The sequence below is a fragment of the Bombyx mandarina genome, chromosome 16, assembly GCF_030267445.1.
Source record: "Bombyx mandarina strain Sakado chromosome 16, ASM3026744v2".
Taxonomy (NCBI): domain Eukaryota; kingdom Metazoa; phylum Arthropoda; class Insecta; order Lepidoptera; family Bombycidae; genus Bombyx; species Bombyx mandarina.
Genome location: NC_143222.1, coordinates 4,526,535 through 4,553,211, shown reverse-complemented (window position 1 = coordinate 4,553,211; position 26,677 = coordinate 4,526,535). Strand labels below are relative to the sequence as shown.

Below are 26,677 nucleotides of genomic sequence, written 5' to 3'. Positions count from 1 at the left end.
CGACGTTGTTGTGTAGGTGCTCCGCCCAGGTTCGACGTTGTCGAGAGAGGTTGCGGCTTTGTTGCTGTCCTCTGGGCCGAGGTATTCATATTGGGAGTGTACTTCTCCCCAAACAGGACGCTCGCCGAGTTTGAGGTTTTTCTCAGCGAGCTCAGCCGCGTCGTTGGGAGGTCGCACTCCCAACGGATACTCGTTCTCGGGGACCTTAACGCCAAGTCATTGGCTTGGGGATCCTCGAGGACGTGCCCCAGAGGTAGGGCGGTGGAGGAGTGGCTGGTCGGAAGCGGTCTTCTCGTCGTCAATCGTGGCGCAGAACTCACGTGCGTGCGACGTTTGGGCGGGTCCGTGGTTGACGTTACATTTGCCACGCCCGACGTGGCGAATCGCGTACGCGGTTGGGCCGTGATGGTCGGCGAGGAGACGCTCTCCGACCACCGCTACATTCGTTTCGGTGTCGCAGTGCCTCCGGCGGAGTCTATCCAGGGCTCTTCCTTGCTCGGCGGTGGCGGCGCGGGGGGTCCTCGTTGGGCCCAGAAGCGCCTCAACGTCGAGAGGTTGTGTGAGGCGGCTGTAGTCCAGGCATGGCGTCTTGACTCGCTTGGTGAGCCAGCGGACGTGTGCGAGGGGGTGGAGCATCTGCGCGAGGCGATGTCGCGGGTGTGCGACGCCGCTATGCCTCGCATTAGAGCTCTCGCTCCTAAACGCAGAGTCCACTGGTGGACTGAGGAGATCGCTAGCCAGCGCCGGTTGTGCGACGTCAGTCGTCGCGCATACCAACGGTATCGACGTCGAAGAACGCACCGGGACCCCGATGAGGAGGACCGACTGTACGAGGTGTACAGGATGGCCATAAGGGCCCTGCGCGTGGCTATCGGGGAGGCGAAGGAGGCTGCTTGGAACGACCTACTAGCTTCGCTCGACTGTGATCCGTGGGGGCGGCCCTACAGGCTGGCGCGCAATGTGCTCCGCCCTTGGGCCCCCCCGCAACCAGCACCCTGCCGCCGGAGACATTGCAGCGGGTAGTCGGGGGTCTGTTTCCGGATTTTACCGGGACGGCCTTCGTCCCCCCTGTGATGACGACGATGCGGGTTGCTGATGGCGGGGAGCCTGCGGACGTTTCGCAGGCGGAGTTTGAATCGGCTGTGCAGAGGATGCGGGCGAAGCGCACGGCTCCCGGTCCCGATGGGATCTCGTCCCGAGCGTGGGCGCTCGCCTTGACGGGCGATGGTTTGGGGCCTGCTCTCCGAAGGCTGTTCAGCCGGTGCCTCCGTGAGGGCAGGTTCCCAGAGCCATGGAGGACTGGTCGGCTCGTCCTTATTCCTAAGGAGGGTCGGCCACGTGACGAACCGAACGGGTACCGCCCAATCGTCGTGCTGGACGAGGCCGGTAAGCTCTTCGAGCGCGTCATCGCTAATCGCCTTGTCCAGCACCTGGAAAACGTTGGGCCTGATTTGGCTCCTAACCAATACGGTTTCCGGAGGGGTCGCTCGACCGTGGACGCGGTCTTGCGTGTCCGCCATCTCTCCGATTGTGCGTGCTCCGAGGGGGGCGTGTTGTTGGCTGTGTCGATTGACATCGCCAACGCCTTCAACACGATCCCCTGGAGCACGATCGTGGAATCACTTCGGTTTCACCGCATCCCCAATAGTCTCCGCACCCTGATAGAGGACTACCTCTCAGGGCGGAGCGTGATTTTCCCCGAGAGAAGAGGATGGGGACGAAAAACGGTGTCGTGCGGGGTCCCACAGGGGTCGGTATTGGGACCACTCCTGTGGGACATCGGTTTCGACTGGGTCCTCCGCGGTGCTGGCCTGCGTGGCGTCGACGTGGTGTGCTATGCCGACGACACGTTGGTGACGGCTCGCGGAGCTGACTACAGGACCGCAGCGATCCTTGCAACGGCGGCGGTCTCCACCGTCGTTAGCCGCATTCGGAGACTAGGCCTTGAGGTGGCCCTCCACAAGTCTGAGGCCGTATGCTTTCACCCGGTTCGGAGAGGACCCCCTCCGGGCGCGACGCTCATAGTCGGTGGAGTATCGATCGCTGTCCAGCCGAAGCTCAAATACTTGGGCATCGTGCTGGACAGTCGATGGCGCTTCGACCACCATTTTGGTGAGTTGATTCCGAGGCTACTGGGCATGGCAGGTGCGTTAGTCCGTCTTCTGCCCAACGTTGGTGGTTGCAGCGTCGGTGTCCGACGCCTGTACCTGGGGGTCGTGCGCAGTATGGCCTTGTATGGCGCTCCCGTGTGGTCGCCCACACTCTCCGCACGCAATGCGGCGCTGCTGCTCCGAGCTCAGCGGGCGCTCGCGGTGAGGGTCATCAGGGGGTACCGTACGATCTCCCGAGAGGTCGCCTGCGCCCTCGCTGGTTCCCTTCCTTGGGATCTCGAGGCCGAGGTATTGGCTACGGTATACCGGCGCAGGACACAGTCCCTGGGTCGGGGACGGATACCCGGCCTGTCGGCTGTCAGTCGGTGGAGGCGTGCTGCGCGTCATCTGGCGTACGCTAAATGGAGGGAGCGGTTGCTGGAGGAACTTCATCAAACCTCAGCCACCCGCCGGCGCACTCTCGAGGCCCTGGTGCCCGTGCTGGAGACATGGTCAGATCGGCGACACGGCGTGCTCTCCTTCCGCCTTACGCAGGTCCTCTCGGGGCATGGCTGCTTCGGGAGGTACCTGTGGAGGGTTTGCAGGAGAGAGCCACATCCGGGTTGTCACCAGTGCGGGCATCCGGATGATGACGCTCAGCACGCACTCGAAGCGTGCCCGCGTTGGGAGCACCCGCGGCGAGATCTCATCGCGGTGCTGGGGAGGGACCTCTCCTTGCGGGCTGTCATTGCCCGCATGCTAGAGGACGAGAGTTCGTGGGAGGTCATGGCCAGATTTTGCGACCTGGTCATGGCCTTCCGCGAGGCTGAGGAGCGCGAAAGGGAGTGGAATCCCTCTTCGGCTCCTCAGCGAAGAAGGCGGGGTGGGCGACGCGGGCACGATGCTCCCGTTAATCTCCCGTAGGGACTGTTGGGTACTGGGTGCGGGGGCGCCCGGTGCTCTGCTGTCGGTTCCGTGGTGAGGCGGCGCAAGGTGGCTCCTATGCGCCACTCACGGTGTCTCCTGAGACGACGTCCTGCGGGATCTTCCCGGGGATTGGATCCCGTCCTATTGTCAGGATGGGTACCGGCGACGGCGAGCCTGCGGCGCGCATTGTGCGGTACCGTAGGTTTCGTGGAGTCGGAGTGGTGGAGCTCGATGGGGTTTAGTCGGTAGTCGGTTTTGCGGGGCGGGTCCTGCGTGGTAGACGCCGCGCAGCGCCTCGCGCGCCTTTCTCAAGGCGTAGTCTCCAGGTAGGAATTGGAAGAAGAGGAGGACTTTGGTCTTCCTCTTCTCCCTCTTCTTCTCTGGAGGCGCCGGAGTCCGACATAACCCGGTCTATTACCCCTCTCGACCGGGTATCCGTAAATGGATTCCCCAGCGTTAAAAAGGGCGCGTATTTTGAAGATGATTCTGACTCTGGTGCCTTAATGACTGGTGGCTTTTTTTTATTGCCCTTGTAGACAGACGAACATATGGCCCGCTTGATGGTGAATAGTTGCCATTGACAACAATGTCAGGGGCAGAGCCAAGCCGCTGCCTACCGTTAAGTACTCTCCAGAAGCCTCGTTTGAAGAACGACATGTGTGGCTGTCGCAAGCTATTTTTTACAGACTTTTTGAAATTTTAATTCTTGTTTAAAGAAATGTATATATATTAAGATTTTAATAAATACAGTAATCATTCGACCCAATCCTATGGGTCTACTAAGGTATACGCAATACTAATACATATGTAAATAAGTTTTTATATGAGTATTAAGCATTTATATACGTTTAAATTTATGTATATATAGATAATAAGCACCCAGACGAAGAGCAAACAAACCTTTTCATCACACGAATGTTTGCCCGATGTGGGAATCGGACCTAAACTCGGAATGTATCAGGGACGCTAGCTACTGCACCATTAAGTTATTTGCCGTATTGACGGTGAAATTACCTGAAAAGAAGAAGAAAAATAGATAGAAAAAATATTTAATTCCTCTAGAATTAATTGATTCTTGTACACCCATAAGTCTCGTTATTACTCATTTACAAATACATATATAGCGAAACTCTATCTCTAAAGATTCTTCTTGCGATAGTTCTTAATTTTGAAATGATTGAATTTTGAAAAACTCGTAAATTTTTTAATGACTGACAGTTTTTCAACCGTTAACTTAAAGAAAAACAAGTTCTATTAAAATTAAACAACGTAATCATCAAGATGATTGATAATAATAAATTATATAACAGTATATTCGTTTACTGTTAGTTCCAAGACTGTTACGTCCATTATATTAACGGTTTTCCTTTCAAATTGCGTTCATTTAGATTTAACAGCAAATCGTTTTTGTTTTTTTATTTATTGCTTATATGGGTGGACGAACTCACAGCCCACACATGGTGTTAAGTGGTTACTGGAGCCCATAGACATCTACAACGCCACCCACCTTGAGATATAAGTTCTAAGGTCTCAGTATAGTTACAACGGCTACCCTGCCCTTCAGACCGAAACGCATTACTGCTTCACGGCAGAAATAGGCAGGGCGGTGGTACCTACCCGTGCGGATTCACAAGAGGTAGAACATGCCTAAATACGAAAAAATTGGAAAATTAGAGAAAGTTGAAATTCATGAAATCATTACTTTTTTGACCGCCAAATTGAAAATGACCCAGTAACAGTACGTAGTTAGGCAATAAACCGATACAAACACTTACTAGTTTTCTGGTAGGATTCGAAATTTACATTGTTTTGGTGTTTTTTTTTATTGCGCTTGTTGGCCGACGAGCATACGGCCCACCTGATGGTGAGTGGTTACCGTCGCCCATGGACTTCAGCAATGCCAGGGGCAGAGCCAAGCCGCTGCCTACCGCTTAATACTCTCCACAAGCCTCGTTTGAAGAAGGACATGTCATGGCGCTCGGGAAACACCATGGCGGGGAGCTCATTCCATAGCCGGATGGTACGTGGCAAAAAATACTTCTGGAAACGCACTGTGGATGACCGCAGTGGCTCCAGGTAGTATAGATGAACTCTACTCCGGTGGCAGGCGGTGCGATGGTAAAAACGAGATGTTCATGTACAATGAAGCACACCTTTACTATTTACTGACACTGACAGGTGAACAGGTTGTTCCGTTCATTCCCAAAATGGACCAAAATATCATCACTTCAGTGGCACAAACTTGAGGTCATAGTACGATAAGATATTCAGAAAATAAAATTATACTAAAGACACTAAAAACCGGTACCACTTCAGAATTACCAAAATAAAACACTACACAACACATCTGCCCACAATCAAGAACGCTAGGTGAAAATGAAAATAAACATAGCGTATTTTATAATTTTATTTATTAACTAGCGACCCGCCCTCGCTTCGCATCGGAAACATTAAAACACACATGAAACCAAAAAAATAAATAAAAAAAAAATTAAAAAAAGTAGCCTATGTTCATCAGGGACAATGTCGGCTTCTAATGGAAAAAGAATTTTTCAAATCGGTCCAGTAGTTTCGGAGCCTATTCGAAACAAACAAACAAACAAATCTTTCCTCTTTATAATATTGGTATAGAAGTATTCGGGGATAGTGATGATGAGGCAACAGTTTCTATTGATGATGAAGAGTACGCTGTTTCATCGCTTTGCAAGGAGTTCTGTGACGGTAGTGCCAGAGAGAAAAGTTTCACAAATTCTCCGGTGAAAAGCAAGATCCTAGATGTAATGATGATGACCCCGCAGTTTCACTTGGACCCGACCGAACCCGATCCACTTTCGTTGATGAGGGATAAATATGAACTTCAAAAAGGTAACTTTTCCAGACTTATATACATATTTTTTTCTTTTTGTGATTTTTACAACACAGGAACCTTAAATCTGAATTTTAATGTTGATAAACACTGAACACTTTTTAATGGTGCGTATTTCTTTAATGAAATTAAGCTTAATCTACCGTGGTATGTTGAATCGCGCACGCTAAAAAACAAAGTTGGAGCTGTGTTATAGTTAGACGATGGACAAGATTTAGAATTTGTTTTCTTTCACAAATTTGGGATCTATTACAAGTATTACTAACTATGACATTACAAAAAAAAGCGTTTTTTTTTATTTTTAAATAAACTATTATTGTAATTGTTTTAAATGAAGAATGTATACTGTTGATTTATTATGTTTACGTAATTATCTAAGGAATATAGTAATTTCATATTATACGTGTATTGTAAATATTTATGGTTAGATTTGTATTATTTTTTTCATTATTTAATCATTTGCATAAACGTTTAATCTTTTTTGGATAGATCACTGTGAATATTTTTAATAATAAAAAACCGCAGCTACCTTCTGGTTTCTTTTTAGAATGTCTCTGGATAAATTCCAACCACCCGGAAGAGATAGCTTTTGGCGGTAAGGCCGCCTGTTGACTGTATGTCAATGTTTATACTTTAAACTGTTTTATATTTATGTATTAAACTAACACACTGTAAAAGTAATAAATGTTATTTGCCATAGATTTTTTTTGTTTTCCTTTGTAACAGTATTTATGGCCAGACTAAGTATAATGACATTATTATTCCAGATTTCAAAGGACCATTAATAGAATACGATTTCATTATCGTCGGGGCCGGTTCTGCGGGAAGCGTTTTAGCTGCACGACTCAGCGAAGGTCGAAAAGCATCCGTATTATTACTGGAAGCGGGTCTTGGAGAATCCTATATTACCAGTATACCGGTATTAGCACCTTTGCTCCAACAATCTGAGTACGTATGGCCGTATTTGATGCAGTTTCAACCTGGGGTTTGTATTGGTTAGTTAAATACTTTATTTTTTTCAAGTCTGATGTCCATTATAACAAAGATTTTACAATAATATCTCTAAAATGCACCTTCAACTTTTTCTAAACGGAAACAATACTGATAAAACAGTGGGGGTTGATGATTGGTCAAATGTCAAAGTCATTGAAAGAAGCCAAATTTTACTTCATTCTGTTTCGTTAATTTTTACTAATGATAGGGTGTAGGTACAGTAAGCTCATACGGGTAAGTATTATCATTATGTGGGCAGGTGAGCTCGTTCATATATAAGTGTGATAAAAAAAAATAGCTTGAAAGAGCCAGGATAGCGTGACGTGTGAAGCGCACGACCACGTTTAGGGCGATCCGACGATACCACACCGTCTCATTCGAGGCGGTACGCATCTTGACGGACTTGGTCATGTGACCTTCGCGCAGGCGCTTAGTCCGACATAACCCGGTCCGACCCCAGTCGGCAGGGTATCCGTAAAGACTGGGATTCCCATCGATACCAAAAAAAAGGGAGCGAAGAGCGTCCTGGTCTGAGTACCATCTGAGCGCGGAGACTTCAGCCTCGGCGGACCGCGCTGGCCTGGTCTCGCCGTCTGCCGGACCCAACCGCAGGTCTGCGGACCATCGAGACATGGAGATTTCATGATCGGCCCAAGAAAAACAAGGGAAGCCGAAGTCGTAAATATGTATTTTCTAATTAATGCATCGGAGGACTGGAATTTTAAGATCCTGTGACTTAATCCGTTATGTAGCATATTTTACCAACATTACTTTTATTTTTTTACTAACACGGTTCCACAGGAATGACGGAAGAGAGATGTTACTGGCCAAGAGGCAAAGCCGTAGGAGGTACCAGTGTTGTCAACAATATGATTTACACACGGGGATTTCCAGAGGACTGGGATAGAATAGAGGCAGATGGAAACTATGGATGGTAGGAATGCGTAAATATGTTAAAAAAAAACATTTGATATACTTATTGTGGAAACATATTTAAGTATATAAAAAAATGAAACCCTTCAAATAGCTTACATTATATAAAACACTCTGTTACATAGGTAACAGTAATAGGTAACATTCAAATTTGCGCTGTCTATATCAAACAGCGAAAGAATAACATTAAGCAACAATCAATAAATTAATAGCTTCGTTGAATATTATACTCATGGATTAAAACATTTATAACTACATAGCAATTGTAGAATAACATATGTCCGTTTTTACACATATATTTTTTATTAGGTATATACACAGGACAATAATCTCGCCTATTTCTGCTGCGAAGCGGTCTTCATTTCAGTTTGAATAGTGGGAAAGCCGTCGTGCAATACAAGTGCATGTGCTTAATTCTAATTAATAAAATATTCAATCCGGCAGGTCATATAAAGACGTTATTCCATACTACATGAAGTCGGAACGCGCCAATCTTAAAGGACTTACCGATTCACCTTGGCATGGTCGCGATGGGGAACTTAATGTTGAATATGTACCATTCAAGTAAGCATGAAAATTATTATCAAAAAAAATATCACAGTTTTCAAACTTATTTTGAAACTATGCTAGCACTAATTATTATTATTTTTACACTTTTAGATCCAAACTATCGAAGGCTTTTCTGGACGCGACTAAATTATTTGGCCATCGTAGAGTCGATTATAACAGTCCAGATGCGTTCGGATTCAGCTACATCCAAGCGACTATGAGTCACGGTCACAGAACCAGCAGTGCGAAAGCCTTTTTACACGACCACAAAAAGAGAAAAAATCTTCACATTTTAAATAGTAGCACCGTCACAAAGATATTGATAGATCCTTTATCCAAAACCGCAACGGGTGTTGAGTTTCAACGCAATGGAAGGATGTACCAAATAAATGCCAAGAAAGAAGTAATATTATCAGCAGGACCAATCGAGTCTCCGCATTTGCTGATGTTGTCCGGTATTGGTCCAAGATATCATCTCAATTCCTTTGGAATACCGGTTATCCAAGATTTAAAAGTGGGGGAGACTCTGTACGATCACATTTCGTATCCTGGTCTTGCCTTTACGATCAACACTACAAAACTAACGTTAGTGGAGCGTAAAATAGCAACAATAGATAATGTCTTACAGTTAGAACAATATGGAGATGGACCAATGTCTTCACTTGCAGGTGTAGAAACTATAGGTTTTATCAAAACTAATATTTCTAAAGAACCAGGAAACTATCCTGATATAGAGTTATTAAGTACATGTGCCTCACTAGCTTCGGATGAAGGACGTGTTGTCGCAAAAGGAATCCACTTGGCTGACTGGCTTTACAAGGATATTTATCAACCCATCGAAAATGTTGAAAGTTTTACAATTCTGTTAATGCTTTTGAACCCAAAGTCAAAAGGTCATTTAAAGTTACGTTCAACGAATCCGTTTGACTATCCCAAGTTGTACGGTAATTACATGGTTCATCCCGATGATACGGCGACTATTGTAGAAGCGATTAAATACATTATAAAACTGGTCGACACTCCGCCCTTCCACAAATACGGCGTTAAATTACACACTAAGCCCTTCTCAACTTGTAAAAGTTTTCAATTCGGAAGCGACAAATACTGGGAGTGTGCGGTGAGGACAATTACAGCTACGTTACATCATCAGATTGCCACGTGTAAGATGGGACCATCATCAGATCCTGAAGCTGTTGTAGATCCTAAATTGAAAGTGCACGGCATAAAAATCTAAGAGTTGTTGACAGTAGCATTATTCCCAAGCCGATTTCGGCCCATACAAACGCTCCAGCTATCATGATAGGGGAAAAAGCTGCGGCTTTAGTTAAGAAATATTGGGAACTATTGTGATTTTATTTATGATCTTAATATTTAGAATTTTCTGTACTAACTTTCAATGTCAATATTGAATGCTTATCCAACATGAAATTATTATATGGTACAAACCGTAATTCGAGGCAAAATTATTTTAAATAAAAATCCTTACGCCATTGACGCCCCGGGAGTATTTTCGTTTCTTTATTAGGTTTGCTACTTTGCGATTTTTATGTATTAGTATATTTTGTAGAGATCGCAATAGGTATTTAATTTAATCTAATTAAAACTAACGAAAATCTCCAAGCACCTGATATTTTAAAATTAGTTAATTGGTTGGCTGTGTGGTGTCGAGCTTGAATTGCAAGCACCATCCAATTTCTTTCCATTTTTTTTTTTATTGCCCTTGTAGACGGATGAGCCGAGAGCCGTATTGCCCATCTGATGGTGAGTATTACCATCGCCCATAGACTTCAGCAATGCCAGGAGCAGAGCCAAGCCGCTACCTGTCTTTTTATATCAACATCATAAATAAAGACTGAATCTTTTATCGGGGTACTGCGATCGTCCGCACAAGACCACAATCTTGCCTATTTCTGCTCCGAAGCACTCATTCATTTTAGTGTGCAGAGTGGGAAAGCCCTTATGCAATACACGTGAGACTTACCCCTAACGTCTCAAGGCGGCATCACACAGTGATGTAGGCTCTTATAACGACTTAAGAACAAATGGGCCATCAGATCGTGGGCCGTGGACGACCAGACATCAATGTAATTTAAAATACGAAAATCGGAGGAAATAGGTGGGTTTACTACTGCTGACAGATGAGGAGATTCTACCAGTGCGTGATTACAATACGCCTTAGCATCACTAAAGAACTTTCTTCCAAGCGAAACTGCACCAGTGTCATCGTCTTGTCTATTACTGTACTAAATCTATACCAATTCATTCGTTCAGGTTTGAAGAGTGGAACAACCGATGTAACAATGTATTTATTTATTTATTACACTTCATGTAAAATTTACAATGGTGGAGTTAATGCCTACATTCTCTACCAGTCAACGAAAGGTAGTGCAGAGTAAATAGTACTGGATAGTTAAAATTTAAGTTGTGGTATCTGTGAGCTCTGGTTAAAGATTAACATCCGGTGAACACACCAAATTATTAAAGTTGAATAATGCCAACAATTAGTCAATTTTATTTATAAATACGATTGGGTTGGTTTACAAACATTTACACTCTACCCAACTTCAGACATTACAATATGATCGTTGAGAATTCATCGAATTCGATCGTTTGATACATTGCGGTCTACGTTGGAACATTTTGCCTCCTGTGCTTTGTACTGCATGCGGAGTGCTCAGAGAAATTATTAATTACTGGTGGTAGGACCTCTTGTGAGTCCGCGCGGGTGGGTGCCACCACTCTGCCTATTTCTGCCGTGAAGCAGTAATGCGTTTCGGTTTGAAGGGTGGGGCAGCCGTTCTAACTATACTTGAGACCTTAGAACTTGTATCTCGGGGTGGGTGGCGCATTTGCGTTGTGGATGTCTATGGGCTCCAGTAACCACTTAGCACCAGGTGGGCTGTGAGCTCGTCCGCTCATCTAAGCAATAAAAAAAATTACATTTTGCAATAACCGTCAGGCTCTGGCATGAACTTCCTCACGAGATTCTCCGAGCGCGCTGAAGTTGAAGGCTCCTCGGCGGCACAAAGCGGTTTGGCTGTACCCCTGACATTGCGCCTGCTCAATGTTCTTCGAAGGCAATAAAAAAAATTACTTGCTTATATTCCTTTACTACATAGTGCACTAAAATAAAAACTGAAATTTTACCAACCTACTCAAGAGCATATCGTATTGTATACTGTACTTCGCTTTTTGATTCAGATGCGATGAACAATTAAATTATTACGCTGACATAATCATAATTCATATAAATATTAATACGCTAAGCAATAAAATATATTATACGTACCCCTTTTTACGAAAATGGCGTGGACGGAGGTGTATGAAATTTCCCACACTTATAGAGAAGGTGTGCAGAATGTTAATATTTTAATTATGCATAAAAAATACATTAAATCCATAAATAAAACATTAAACACACACTACCATATATTTGACACAACAGATATATGTACTCTTTACTCTTTGTTTACTGTCAAACTTTTGTTGTCTCAATTCGGTGGTCAAATTGAGAATAGATTTAGTATATGATCTGTCTATAGTGTAGCCTTGGCGAACTTGGGTGTCTTTGACAGTAGAACCGTAATAAAGTTCAAATTTATAATTTCATTTAATTATATTGTCGTATCGCGGGTGACACCGCGGGGCGGAGCACATTAGAAACCTCAAAATAACAGTATTTCTTCACTATTTAATGGATGTTATTATACATATAAACCTTCCTCTTCAATCAATGAAGTCGTCGTGGCCTAAAGGATAAGACGTCCGGTGCATTCGTATCGAGCGATGCACTGGTGTTCGAATCTCGCTGGCGGGTACCAATTTTTCTAATGAAATACGTACTCAACAAATGTTCACGATTGACTTCCACGGTGAAGGAATAACATCGTGCAATAAAAATCAAACCCGCAAAATTTTAATTTGCGTAATTACTGGTGGTAGGACCTCTTGTGAGTCCGCACGGGTAGGTACCACCGCCCCGCCTATTTCTGCCGTGAAGCAGTAATGCGTTTCGGTTTGAAGGGTGGGGCAGTCGTTGTGACTATACTGAGACCTTAGCACTATATCTCAAGGTGTGTGGCGCATTTACGTTGTAGATGTCTATGGGCTCCAGTAACCACTTAACACCAGGTGGGCTGTGAGCTCGTCCACACATCTAATATAAAAAAAACCGCATCAAAATCCGTTGCGTAATTTTAAAGATTTAAGCATACATAGGGATATAAGAACAGAGAAAGCGACTTTGTTTTATACTATGTAGTGATCCCAACTATAATATATCATAAACGCAACTATATCAGGTGCAAACATCTAAGGTCAAAGCCCGGTAAATAATTTAGAAAAAGAATAGCATAGGAAGCCTGCTCAAACCGGTATCACTAGAGAAACATCTAAATAAAATACAACACAACATTTCTGCTAGTCGTGTACGGAGCGTGATAATGAAAATACACATAGCATTATTTACAATTTTATTTATTAGAATATTTGGAGATAGTGATGACGATGTGACAGTATCAATCGATGATGAAGAATACGCTGTACCGTCGCCTTGCAGGGAGTTCTGCGATAATGGTGTCAGAGAGAAAAGAATAGCCAATTCTCCGGTGAAAAGCAAGATCCTAGATGTTATGATGAAGACCCCGCAATTGCATCTGGACCCGGCCGAACCTGACGTCCTGTCGTTTCTCAGGGACAAATACGAACTTCCAAAAGGTAATTTAACATTTTAGCTAATTCTGAATAGGAAATCCTTTCTGAATAATAATGAACAAAAAAATCTGTAAGGACAAGATAAATTTGAAATTCAATGTCGACAAACAATTGCCGTCTCTGTTTTTTTTACACGTACTTCAGAAATTAATTTTTCACTAACTATGCGTGTTATAAACATAAATTAAGTAATTATATTATACGCTTCTTGTTTAATGTTTCAAAATCATTCCGGCGAGATATAGTTAGACGACGTATTATAACATATTCTGATTTCATTTTACTTATGCATTTTATATATAATTTTTATGAATTCCTGAAGTTAAAATTCATATTAATGTCCTACCCGCGAGCGCATATATCAAGAATAAACAATTATTTATTCGTTTAATCTATTGGATATTTTATTTGAGTCCAGATATTTGATTAGGAACAGGGCCGTCCGGTAAGTTATCAGAGCGATATGGATATTAGTGATGTTTCCAATATTCCGAATCTGGTGTAAGCGCAATGATCGCAGGTGCATTCAAAACAGCAGATTTTTAGTTATTGCTAGATCAAACAACGTATGTTTTTGCTTCTTTCTAGTTCGTATTTTGGCGTTTCGACTGGAAGCTAGCGAGACCGCCAATTTTACAAGACAAATTCAAAATTCGTTGTCATGTATATCAGAAACTGGTGGTAGGACCTCTTGTGAGTCCGCGCGGGTAGGTACCACCACCCTGCCTATTTCTGCCGTGAAGCAGTAATGCGTTTCGGTTTGAAGGGTGGGGCAGCTGTTGTAACTATACTGAGATCTTAAAACCTATAACTCAAGGTGGGTGGCGCATCTACGTTGTAGATGTCCATGGGCTCCAGTAACCACTTAACACCAGTTGGGCTGTGAGATCGTCTACCCATCTAAGCAATAAAAAATAAAAAATAAACTCATTTTGTGGGGAAAACGACAGAGACAGTCTTCCACCCTGCAGATTACATTCCTCGATAGTCCGACGTGATGTGGTATGATGGCCCCAATGTTGTGGTTCGGGACTTGCTTATTATATATATGCAAATTTATCGCGAAAGAATGCTTAGAGCGATCGAGGTTTTTGTCATAATCTTAATTATTTTCTTTAAAAACCGTCGTGGCCTAAAGGATAAGAGGTCTGGTGCATTCGTTTCGAACGATGCAACCAGTAACCACTTAACACCGGGTGAGCTGTGAGCTCGTCCATCCATCTAAGCAATAAAAAAAAAAAGTAGTGAAACGCTGTAATTAAAAAAAAAATGCTTTATATTGGCACGGGTAGATTAGAGAAACGAGCCTTAAAAATAATAAGCTGGTGGCTACATATTATATTAAATTTTATTATAGATTACGGAAAAAACATAGTTTTAAAAATTTTAAGAAAATGCAAGGGAGGGACTTCGGTTCCCTCTGTATTTTGTACCGCATGTTCCATGGGGAGTACTCTGAGGAATTGTTCGAGATGATACCAACGTCTCGTTTTTACCATCGGATCGCCCGCCACCGGAGTAGAGTTCATCCATACTACCTGGAGCCACTGCGGTCATCGACAGTGCGTTTCCAGGGGTCTTTTTTGCCACGTACTATCCGGCTATGTAATGAGCTCCCCCTCTACGGTGTTTCCCGAGCGCTATGACATGTCCTTCTTCAAACGAGGCTTGTGGAGAGTATTAAGCGGTAGGCAGCGGCTTGGCTCTGCTCCTGGCATTGCTGAAGTCCATGGGCGACGATAACCACTTACCATCAGGTGGGCCGTACACTCGTCTGTCTAAAAAGGCAATAATTTTTTTTTATAACGAATAACAACTAATTTTCCGTTTATTACAAGAATTTTAAAGGAGTTTTCCTTAAGTTTTAATTAGCATTTACCTACTTTACTAATTTACATACTATTATATAATATTATTATATTTCTGAGATTTCGGATATTTTATAGTTTTCGTGGTCAAAGACAACTTTTTATTTTTTATTTTTATGTAATATACCAAAGCCTAGGTGTGGCACAGTACTAGGATTACAATCTAGCTCAATATGGCAAAATAAGTAATTTTAATTTAACGTGAGCTACTATTTTAATATCTCTAAGAATAAAGTCCAATGACCTTACTTAGTGTCTATTAAGGCACTTTGTTCATGTGTCTTTAGTTACATCACTATGGGTATAACACTATTCCGAATAAGAAAAAACACTGCACTAACTCAAAAGACTTAGTCCTCTTGAGTCTTCTCACTGAGTGTGTCGTCGAGGAGCTGGACAGCCTCCACATTCACATCATGGTGAAGCCTGTGTTTATTGGTTTTGGCGTACTTTTCAGCTACTTCACGGATGTGTTTAACAATTAAGTCCAGGTGGAGATCGTCATTTCTTATGCACAAAGGTGCGTTCACAATATCCCCGAGAACTTTATTGGAAGCACACGGACAACTAATAATGTTTTTTTAGATAATATTGTATTAGATAACATTGTCTTTCACGCTACGTCCTATTATTCATATATCATCCACCGACCTAAAAAAAAAGCGTTAATTTTTCAGGTTTCAAAGGACCGTTGGCAGAATACGATTTCATTATTGTCGGGGCCGGCTCGGCGGGAAGCGTTTTAGCTGCAAGACTCAGCGAAGGTCGACAAGCGTCAGTATTATTGTTGGAAGCGGGTCTTGGAGAATCTTTGATAACTAGTGTACCTATACTGGCGCCTTTGCTCCAACAAACAGAATACGTGTGGCCTTATAAAATGGAGTTTCAACCTGGGATTTGCGTTGGTTGGTAAAATACATTTTTAGTTCAGAAATTCTATTCTTAAATATCTTCTTCTTATACTGATAATATACTGATCGACAAACAAGCTCACAGCTTACCCAGTGTCGAAGGTTTATCACAGGTCATTGAGACCAGATGAATGCCACTACTTTCTGTAACCTCGGGTCTCAAAAGCAATCACATTGTGATGTCTCTAAGTTCCGGTAACGACTTATCTCTCTGTGGGCCGTCGCGGTTCACCCATCAAATGCAGTCAAAATATATCTCAATTATTCATCCGTGCCCTTTATTCTTCATACAACGCCGCAGGGATGACTGATGAAAGATGTTTCTGGCCAAGAGGGAAAGCTGTGGGAGGCACGAGCGTCGTCAACTACATGATCTATACCAGAGGATTTGCCGAAGACTGGAATAGGATTGCTGCTGATGGCAACTACGGATGGTGAGAATGCCTGCATATAAATTTGTTAACTCTCTTTACATCATTATGATTGCTTTTGAAATATGTACATATCGACGCTTGAAAGGAAAACGTGACTAAGCGACAATGCGTGAATTTTACAGTAGACTAATTTAAAGTTGAAATACCTGAAAACAAAATTTATTTTAACGATCTAGCTAGTAGCTGTAGGATTGAAATGATTTTAATAGACCTAGAAATATATTTTTTTTGCGCATCGAATATGGTTATTGCCTATCATTTATGTACAAAGCAGTTATTGTCGCTTAGTCACGTTTGCCTTTCAAGCGTCGATATGTAGTTAAATGTAACTAAAACGCATAAACACCAATAATAGCAAGGCATCTGAGAGTTCTGTATTTTGTGAACAATTTAACGAGAGTATCAGGTGTTAAGTGATCACCGGAGTCCCTAGACATTACACTGTGAGGACGTCATCCACGTTTAGACGTGAGGTAAAAGTAGAATTGTGTAAAATAACTGTAGCATCCTTCCAAACGCAACGCATGACTACTTTGCGGTAGATGGGATGGTGGTACCAATTTTTTTTTTTATTGCTTAAGTGGGTGGACGAACTCACAATCTACATAGTATTAAGTGGTTACTGGAACCCATAGATATCTACAACGTAAATGCGCCACCCACCTTGAGATATAAGTTGTAAGGTCTCAGTATAGTTACAACGGCTGCCCCACCCTTCAAACCGAAACGCATTACTGCTTCACGGCAGAAATAGGCAGGGTGGTGGTACCTACCCGCGCGGATTCACAAGAGGTCCTGCCACCAGTAATGATGCAAATTATAATTTTGCGGGTTTGATTTTTATTACATGATGTTATTCCTTTACCGCGGAAGTCAATCGTGTACATTTGTCGAGTACGTTTTTCATTAGAAAAATTGGTACCCGCTTGGTATTTGAACACCGGTGCATCGCTCAACACGAATGCACAGGACGTCTTCTTATCTTTTAGGCCACGACGACTTTGAAAACATATCCGTGTAATATATATGCTCTACCACCAGTAGCTGCCGGGTACCGATCACAGTACGCTGGTTTAATACTCAGAGTAGGCTTCTTTCACGACAACCATAGGACGAGATGAAATGGTGCTACATACTCTAGGTCAACATCATACAACCAATTAAATATTCGTATTTGTTTTAAAATTCAACTATTTTTTTAATTTTTATGATCTTTATCACGGATTTCATGGTTAGGGACACTCGGAAGTTTTTACCATCATGTTTGCAACTTTGGTCAACCCTAGGAAAATACCAGTAGGTCGGTTTTACATAATAAACAAAAAAGGGAAGATATTTCTTTCAGTCTATTAAGGATATTGTAATGCCTTGTCATTTCTGTATGATTCTTTATTCTTGTCTCAATAGGTCTTGTACCCCACCTACTATTACTAGTCACAGAAGCTTTGCGATTTCAAGTATATTCAAAACACAAACGCTCCATTTCGTAGCACGCTCTTTAAGCGTTCACATTGGGTATTAAATTTCGTTGTGGTATCTTTTGTGCTTCAGTTAACATATACAAAAAACGTAAATTTTCCCGTAGGTCGTACAAAGATGTTATTCCATACTACATGAAATCGGAACGAGCCTATCTTAAAGGACTTGCCGATTCACCATGGCATGGTCGCGACGGGGAGCTTAATGTTGAATATGTACCGTTCAAGTAAGCATGAAAGTCCTTATTGAATTAAATTATTTAAAAACTAAAAAATCTGACTTGAATACAAAGCTGAAATAAAAATTAATAAAAATCATTGCACTATAATATAATGGTGATCCTGGTGAATGATTAAATATTAGGCCAAAGTAACAAAATTTATTGTATACTCATCGGTTCTTTTTGACTACACCTGCAGATTTTCAAATTAATCGAAAGTTCTTGAAAATATCGTTAACATATTATACCGTTAAACAGAAATACAGTAGAGCGTTAAAAAGAAATGAATAATATCTTTCATACTCATTTTATAAAGTTTATTACCACTAATTACTTATTTTAATTTTTTAGATCCAAGCTATCGAAGGCCTTTCTCGACGCCGCCAAATTATTTGGCCATCGTAGAGTCGATTATAACAGTCCCGATGCGTTCGGATTCAGCTACATCCAAGCGACTATGAGTCACGGTCACAGAACCAGCAGTGCGAAAGCCTTTTTACACGACCACAAAAAGAGAAAAAATCTTCACATTTTAAATAGTAGCACCGTCACAAAGATATTGATAGATCCTTTATCCAAAACCGCAACGGGTGTTGAGTTTCATCGCAATGGAAGGATGTACCAAATAAATGCCAAGAAAGAAGTAATATTATCAGCAGGACCAATCGAGTCTCCGCATTTGCTGATGTTGTCTGGTATTGGTCCAAAAGACCATCTCAATTCCTTTGGAATACCGGTTATCCAAGATTTAAAAGTGGGAGAGTCTCTGTACGATCACATTTCGTATCCTGGTCTTGCTTTTACGATTAACACTACAAAACTAACGTTGGTGGAGCGTAAAATAGCAACAATAGATAATGTCTTACAGTTAGAACAATATGGAGATGGACCAATGTCTTCACTTGCGGGTGTAGAAACTATAGGTTATATCAAAACGAACATTTCTAAAGAACCAGGAGACTATCCTGATATAGAGTTGTTGGGTTCTTGTGCTTCGCTAGCTTCGGATGAGGGCGATGTTGTTGCGAAAGGAATCCACCTGGCTGATTGGCTTTATCAAGATATTTATCGACCCATCGAAAATGTTGAAAGTTTTACTGTTTTATTTATGCTCTTGCACCCAAAATCAAAAGGTCATTTAAAGTTACGTTCAACGAATCCTTTTGACCATCCCAAGTTGTACGGGAATTACATGATTCATCCAGATGACACGGCGACTATGGTAGAAGCGATTAAATACATTATAAAGCTGGTCGACACTCCGCCTTTCCACAAATACGGAGCAAAATTATACACAAAGCCTCTCTCGACATGTAAACATTATCAATTTGGAAGCGATAAATATTGGGAGTGTGCGGTGAGGACAATCACGTCTACGTTACATCATCAGATTGCAACATGTAAGATGGGACCATCATCAGATCCTGAAGCCGTCGTAGATCCCGAATTGAAAGTGCACGGCGTAAATAATCTTAGAGTTGTCGATAGTAGCATTATACCAAAGCCAATTTCGGCCCATACGAATGCTCCAGCAATCATGATAGGGGAAAAAGCTGCGGCTTTGATTAAAAAATCGTGGAAGCTTTTGTGATTCAGTGCCAGGTTTAACCTCTAAAAGATTGATAAAATGGCGCTGGACATAGATAAATAATATTAATCAAATATTAATATATCATCAATCCATTTAACGTCTAGTATTCAATATGCTTTTATTATACTCGTAAAAGAATAATTTTATCATATTTGTCACTAATATTGCATTTGATGAGTATTTGTTCGATATTATACTTTAAGGTGGTACTAACAAGCGTTTTACCAAAGTTTGCTAATTAATCAAAGGCAGGCGCATCATTTTGTGGTAGGTATACAAAGATGCGTACCGCTTTTTAAAATCATTTAGTTGAATGTTGTGTTTCTCCTACTTGGAAAGAGAAAATATGTTTGAACTGTTTTTTTTTGGGACCACGTGTTTCAGTTTCACATTTACTAATTTTTATAGCGCTCGTGGGGCGCTTAATACATATGACTTAATCGAAGACCACGTTTCTATGAATCGTCTATCAAAATCGGTAAGTAGGAACTTGGTTCTACCCCTGACATTGCTAGCGTCCATGAGCTACGTTAACCGTTCACCAAGGGCATTAAAAAAAACTTGTAATTTAAATCATTATGACTTTTTATGAGTGACACGGCGGTTTCAATTGGAGTTGAAAGGGGACCTAACAATGTAGAACTATTAATGTGATGTAATGATATTATAAAGAGTCGATGAGGAAAAATAAAGAGAAAAACACTAAGAACTTGTTTTATGAATCCATAATACTAAGCATCTTCAGGTTTTTTATATAATTTTTTTTGTCCCTACCTATTCGCTGGTAGCCTAAACCTAACAGCCTGGCCACGGGACATTCGCCGATACGAATATTCGCGCGGTGCGAACGGCGAAGCGTCTAGCGACTAAAATAAGAGCATAGAAATGTACCTAACAAGCCACGCGCACCGGCGACCGGCGAAGCGACCGGCGGAATGTACCGAGCGAATCGCGCGGGCGACTTACGATGTGGCGGGCGAGCAAAACAAATGCATGAATAAGGACGGCGCAAGCCACGGAGTCGAGCGGTAGTCGCGGCGAATAGTGCAGTGATTAAATGAGTTTAGTTGTTTTCGCCGCGAAAAATGAACGCCGAAATTTTTATATTTTATATTTTTTATTTTTTTTTTTTTTTATATTTTTAAACTCGTCGTGGCCGAACGGATAAGACGTCCGGTGTTGAGCGATGCACCGGTAGTCGAATATCAGGCGGGTACCAATTTTTGTAATGAAATACGTACTCAACAAATTTTAATGTTCACGATTGATTTCCACGGTGAAGGAATAACATCGTGTAATAAAAATGAAACCCTCAAAATTATAATTTGCGTAATTACTGGGGGTAGGACCTCTTGTGAGTCCGCGCGGGTGGGTACCACCACCCTGCCTGTTTCTGCCGTGAAGTAGTAATGCGTTTCGGTTTGAAGGGTGGGGCAGCCATTGTAACTATACTTGAGACCTTAGAACTTATATCTCAAGGTGGGTGGCGCATTTACGTTGTGGATATCTATGGGCTTCAGTAACCACTTAACACAAGGTGGACTGTGAGCTCATCCACCCATCTAAGCAATAAAAAAAAATTTGCTGAAATACTAGCTAGACCAGCTATTTGGAAGTCTAGCCACCCAAAGTATTTCTCGTACTTCTTGTGGAATTCTCCATCTATAGGTATACTCCGATTCTTATTCAAATCATGTACTTCACAATCTTTTCCAAATAATAGGTCCTGAACCAAAAAACTATTAATTTGTAAGCAATATCGAGATAATTTCGATATAGACAATTCGCTGTCGGACTTCCTTACTAGTCGCGGCGGCGAACGTGAGTACCCGTGGCCTGCAAACGGTGCTGCGCGAATGGTCGCCTCGTCCACTGCTTCGCTGTTCGCACCGCCGATCCCCGTGGCCAGGCCGTAAGGGATTACTCCAGCTTCTCGCGGTGGGTAGGTGAGCTCATGGACACGCCTGAGATAATTTGCTAATACTAGCCCTAGCAAGAGTAGTGCTTCGCAGAATTTACCACCGGATCGGAATTATGAACCATCTATCACTATCTCTTAGTACAAATGTACATCATCTTAGTCATGTCAACGTATGTATTACTATTCCTATCTGATAACAGTTAGCAATGTTAATGATAAGCGCGATTTATCTTAACGAACGTCTTATTTCAAATTCCGCAAATAGCGTTTGTTCAATTTTGAACTTTTGTGTCATTACAGTTGATAAATTAGTAAGATGGTTAAAAGTAAATTACAGATGACTAATTGATTCTTCTAAAGAGGACACTACAAGACGCCTACAGGCGTTCGAGATGTGGTGCTACCGTCGCATGTTACGCATTAGTTGGACGCAGAGGGTCAGGAACGAAACTGTGCTTTTGAGCGTTCATATGTCCCGGAAAATGTTGCCTTCTATCAAAAAGCGCAAGATAGAATATCTCGGCCACGTGCTCAGGAACGATAGATACATGCTGCTGCAGTTGAAAATGATGGGCAAAATGGACGGAAAGAGACGTGCTGGGCGAAGAAAGAAGTCATGGCTCCGGAATATCCGGGAGTGGACCGGTATTGCCTCCGTCGAACAGCTGTTCCGGCTGGCTGCTGATAGAAATTAATACAGGAAGCTAACGGCCAACCTTCAGGATTAAAGAGGCACTGAAAGAAGAAGAATTGATTCTCTATACAATGAAGAGCAGTATTGTCTATTATCCCAGGAATCACCGCTCTGCCTTTTGCCGCGAAGTAGTCATGGTATCCGGTTTGAAGGTTGGGAGAGCCGTTATACAATATCATTGAAACCACAAACTCATATCTCAAGGTAGATGGCGGCATTCGCGTTCATGTTTACGAGCTTCAAATTTTTTCCAACTTAGAAATTTCGAAAAGCATTTAGTGTTCATGTACTTCGTATTTTAGATAGTAAGGTAATACCGTCATAACCATTTAGACGTTAGAACAAACAAATGAGTCCGACCTTCAATGTATTTATTTACGCTTTAGACAAAATTAGGACGCGGACATTAAAAACAAGTAACAGTTTTAAAGCCCTCAAAATAAAGATCAATTTCCGAAAACGTTTAGTAACACGTTTTAAGGTACACGCCATCATTTAGATTTGAACGCTATTCTTATTGGAATAAAGGCTAATTTGAACAATTTTATAGAGTTCAGCTAGGTGACACTAACAGTGGGGGTCGGAGGAGGGCGTTTGTCCAGCTCCGGCCCCTATGAGGAGGCAGTCTCCTCCCGGTGATGGTCACGGGGCGACCTAAGGGGGCTGAGACTGCGCCGCACGCTACCGTCACTCTAGCGCGCTGGCACCAGGAGGACGGGACGACGCGTCGGCGGCTGCGGACTGCGATGCGGTCCGCATTTTCGTCGTCGCTGTCGTCGCCGAACATACTGTGGAAGAGCAACCCGGTCGGCGGTGTATCGCGTTCCGACCCGGCAGGCTGGTTCTGGCCCAGCGGGGTATCCCGGAACACCAGCGGCATCGCCCGGGCGGCCTGAAGGGCCGCCGTACCGCGGAGACTGACGTCGTTGGTCGTCGACTATCGCCTCGACGACCCGTCGGTCGGGCGTCCTCGGGGTGGCGCCGCGTGTCTGGTTGTAGTGTTGACCGCGGGAACCCCCCTACTCTGACCGGGTTTTGACCCCGGACGGAGATCGGACGCCGGGTGTAAGAGTGCAGGGGAGTCGTTTAGTGGGTGGGCCCTAAATTCCTTGGGCCCGCGGTCTGCTCTCAACACCTGCAGATCGTAGAGTCTCACATACCCCGCGCGCCCCCTAGGCGCGGGGACCTCGTAGGAGGTTCGGCCCTCGGCCCGGAAAAAAAAAAAAAAAAAAAAAAAAAAAAAAAAAGGTGACACTAACAGTAATGATACCAACATGTATTTATTATGCTTTAGCAGGTTGATAAGATAAAATAAATCACAACTAGTGGGAAGGCACTGTACCAGGCAATCAGCTGATTTGAGTGGGCTAATACCACATTTAAATTTAAATGAACTATTTTTTTTATAGTTAATAAGTTGGATGTGTGATTAATATACAGTCAAAATCTGTTATAACGACAACGAAGGGACTACTCATATTCAGTCGTAAAAACCGATAGTCGTAACAACCGGTGATGTTTAATGTGTATCGTGCAAGTACAAACAAATCGATAGGGAATTATTGGAAAAATATATTTATTCAACTATGTACATTTTGTTTATTACACATAAGTACAATGCATATTATTTTCCTTCTGTTTAGAAAACTTCTGTTGTGCATAGATATATTGTAATTCAAGTTGGATTTTAATTAAGGTATCGTCATAATTGCTGTGGATGTGGAACTGCTCATTAAAAAGAACAATCTTTCTTAATACACTAACAGCATTGATACCGTCATTCAAAGTTGGTACAGTAACTGCATATGCGTGTTTTGTTTCTAAGAATTAGAAAAAACCCTACACTAAACTAAATCCTATTGTTTTCTTTCCTGATTTTAATAGCCATTGAAGACAAATGTGGATACCTATTCAAATTATTTACAATACAGCTTAACCGGTCATTCTAAAATATCTGATTTTCCGAAATATTAGTTAAATGTGGTCGTTTTATGAGGTATGTCGGTATTAGCAATGTCGTATAAAGCAATGTTTTTAATAAGGCGGTCATATAGCATTCAGCGGGACCTTTGTTCTAGGTTATTATAACCGGCATGTTGTTCTAAACAATGTCGCAGTAAACGGTTTTGACTGTATTCTGATTTCTTAACTTAATGCAATATTTTTCTTTTAACAGGAAAATTATTAGTATATTCTGAGACCCCAATCAACCTATTTGTGACAGAGAAAAATTGACTCTTAATCCAAATTTACTATTTTCAATTATTGCTCTATTTTTGTTTAATGTCATAAAACACTAAAGCCACACCAAAATTAGAATTACAGTGACCAGGCAGTAGGCAGCAGCTTGGTAGTGGTCCATTACTCCATGAGTAACAGTAACCACTCACCATCAGGTGGGCCGTATGCCTACTGCCTACAAGGCAATGAAAAAAAAACAATAAATGATATTAATTAAATGTTAAATGTCATGTGTAGAAAAATCAAAATGATCATGAGTGCAATGCCTCAGCTGCCTAGGATTTGGACAGACAGGTAAAAAATATTAATGATAAATTAAATAACATGTATTAGGTCATTTTTACGTTGGTCTAATCAACAAAATGATAAAGATAAATTTCTCTATTTTGCTTTTGGGTTTTTTTCTAATGACACTGATACAATTTTCCTTACAGCATCTAATTTGACGTAATTCGATGATATTAAATGTACGTTATATGAAAATAAATTAAATTTATGATGAAAAGTGGGAGTAAATTAGTATTGATTACCAAAAGTTTAAATACATTATATCTAATGAAATCACTTTTACAAAATAAACACTGAAAATAAAATTCAGTATACAAGGACAAAAATGTAATAGAAATGTTAAATATCTGTGTCATTTTTTAACACTTACATACTTTTTAGTGTTGTAATAATGTAGGTAGTGAGTAATACCTACTATTACCTACTGAAATATTAAGATAATATGAACAAAAATGGTTCGGTTTTAGTGAATTATATGACATACCTGAAACTATTAGCGCCTCATTAGGACCGACAGTGTGGATGTTGCCCATTTTGAATCCTTTTACAGTGACTTTCACGATACACACACTGCACTTCACAACTAAAACGATAACAAACTTGTTTAATTTACCGAAAAATCAATAAATATAAAAACAACAGTGACAATGAACGAACCGAATGAATGTCATTAATGATAACTACACCCATTCACCATCCCACCCACCCTTTTTTTTTACGGGCTTTTATGACCTGGTAATTAAGACCTTTCATCTTAGGGTCATGTCTTATTCAATTTATATTCTTATTTTTATGAAAAATGGTAATGATGATGCCGAAATTAAATGAAGATGATTAATTTGAGACATTAATCAACTGGGATGAAAATAATGAAATGAGATGAGATGATATAATGAAATATAATCTCAGTAAAACCGTGGTCATTTACTCTAATTTTTTCAGTGGCCTTTTTGGACAATCCCGAGATGTTACGTCCAGCGGCTTTGTTTCATTTTCCCACATTTGTGCACTTTCACAGATATTAAACAGTTAATAAACCACCGTTATTACATATTTAAACCTGAAGAAACACTAAATAGACAAACTAAAACAAATCACACAACTTCACTCCTCACGTTCCCGCCAAAAAAACCCATCCACCCTTACAAGACGAATGTCACAAATTATAGGCAAATCGAATGGTGATAAGATCATAATTTGCTACAAAAAAAGAAAAGAAACTATAGTTTTTCGTGTTTTATTATGATTTTAAGTGCTTATCAAAGACCATAGACCACCATACCCCTTGATACGCATAGCGAACACCTCAGTTGAATTGTATATTTAATGGTAGGCAGCGGCTTGGCCTTGTCCTGAACATTGCTGACGTCCGTGAGTGACGGTAACTACAAACCATCAGGTGGGTTAAAAGAAACGGCCATCCTACCAATCAAACAGCAATGTGTTGCGACTTTAAGTCGGTCCACATAGACATCAGGATTATGATCAGGCTCAAGGAAAAGAAACCAAAACCGCCTTATTGGAAACAAAACGAATCATTCGCAAATCATAATCTACTGGCCCGTACTACATATTTATATGTGACCCCGTATTGGTAAATTATAAGGGTGAACGAAAGATATGACAGCGCGGAAATATTATTACATAAAAGACTGGTCACCTTTTGCAGTGCTATGCTGTGTGCTTATGCATTAAAGATTAAATTAAATGAAATTAGATATCTCAGTAAAATATTGGGAATTTACTGAGATTTTCTCGGGAATCCCAAGAAGCTACCAGCTTTGTTATATTCTCCCATACTTGTGCTCTACACGTTTTTATGGATCCATCAGATCCAATAACCCTATCATTAGACGCCTTTAGCTCTAACACTAGGAGCAGGCTTAGGGACCCCGGTAACCGTACTCATCAAACTTGTCAAAGAATTCGACGTGCAACCTAACCTAAACATCAGCCCGC

At 41.8% G+C, this 26,677-nt stretch overlaps 3 protein-coding genes across 3 annotated transcripts in view; 2 read left to right on the top strand and 1 right to left on the bottom strand.

Annotated features, from left to right (window-relative positions):
* The window catches only part of Flo2 (flotillin-2), a 419,882-nt gene extending 394,480 nt beyond the window's left edge, over positions 1-25,402 (bottom strand). Inside the window, exon 1 of the mRNA XM_089733967.1 lies at positions 25,203-25,402. Within this exon, the coding sequence (XP_089590093.1) occupies positions 25,203-25,251 (49 nt within the window). The 5' untranslated portion in view covers positions 25,252-25,402. The remainder of the gene's footprint in view (positions 1-25,202) is intronic.
* On the top strand, positions 1,083-11,387 carry LOC149501245 (uncharacterized). Its single transcript, XM_089733922.1, is given in 7 exon segments — positions 1,083-2,472; positions 5,649-5,882; positions 6,651-6,878; positions 7,678-7,810; positions 8,254-8,373; positions 8,470-9,584; positions 9,587-11,387. Coding segments are annotated over 7 exon segments (3,342 nt in total). The 3' UTR covers positions 9,709-11,387.
* LOC114252879 (glucose dehydrogenase [FAD, quinone]-like) lies at positions 12,801-20,370 on the top strand. Its single transcript, XM_028187557.2, has 5 exons — positions 12,801-13,074; positions 15,617-15,844; positions 16,152-16,284; positions 17,870-17,989; positions 18,335-20,370. The coding sequence occupies exons 1-5, from the start codon at positions 12,801-12,803 to the stop codon at positions 19,572-19,574; spliced, it is 1,995 nt and encodes a 664-aa protein (XP_028043358.2). The 3' UTR covers positions 19,575-20,370.
* Positions 25,403-26,677: the final 1,275 nt, after the last annotated feature.

What these genes read in the sequence shown, in the direction of transcription:
- LOC114252879 (XM_028187557.2), top strand. Translation starts at nt 12,801, where the DNA reads ATGAAAATACACATAGCATTATTTACAATTTTATTTATTAGAATATTT. An exon ending in TCAACCTGGGATTTGCGTTG is followed by an intron (nt 15,845 to 16,151) that starts GTTGGTAAAATA and finishes ACAACGCCGCAG; the next exon opens with GGATGACTGATGAAAGATGT. An exon ending in GCTGATGGCAACTACGGATG is followed by an intron (nt 16,285 to 17,869) that starts GTGAGAATGCCT and finishes ATTTTCCCGTAG; the next exon opens with GTCGTACAAAGATGTTATTC.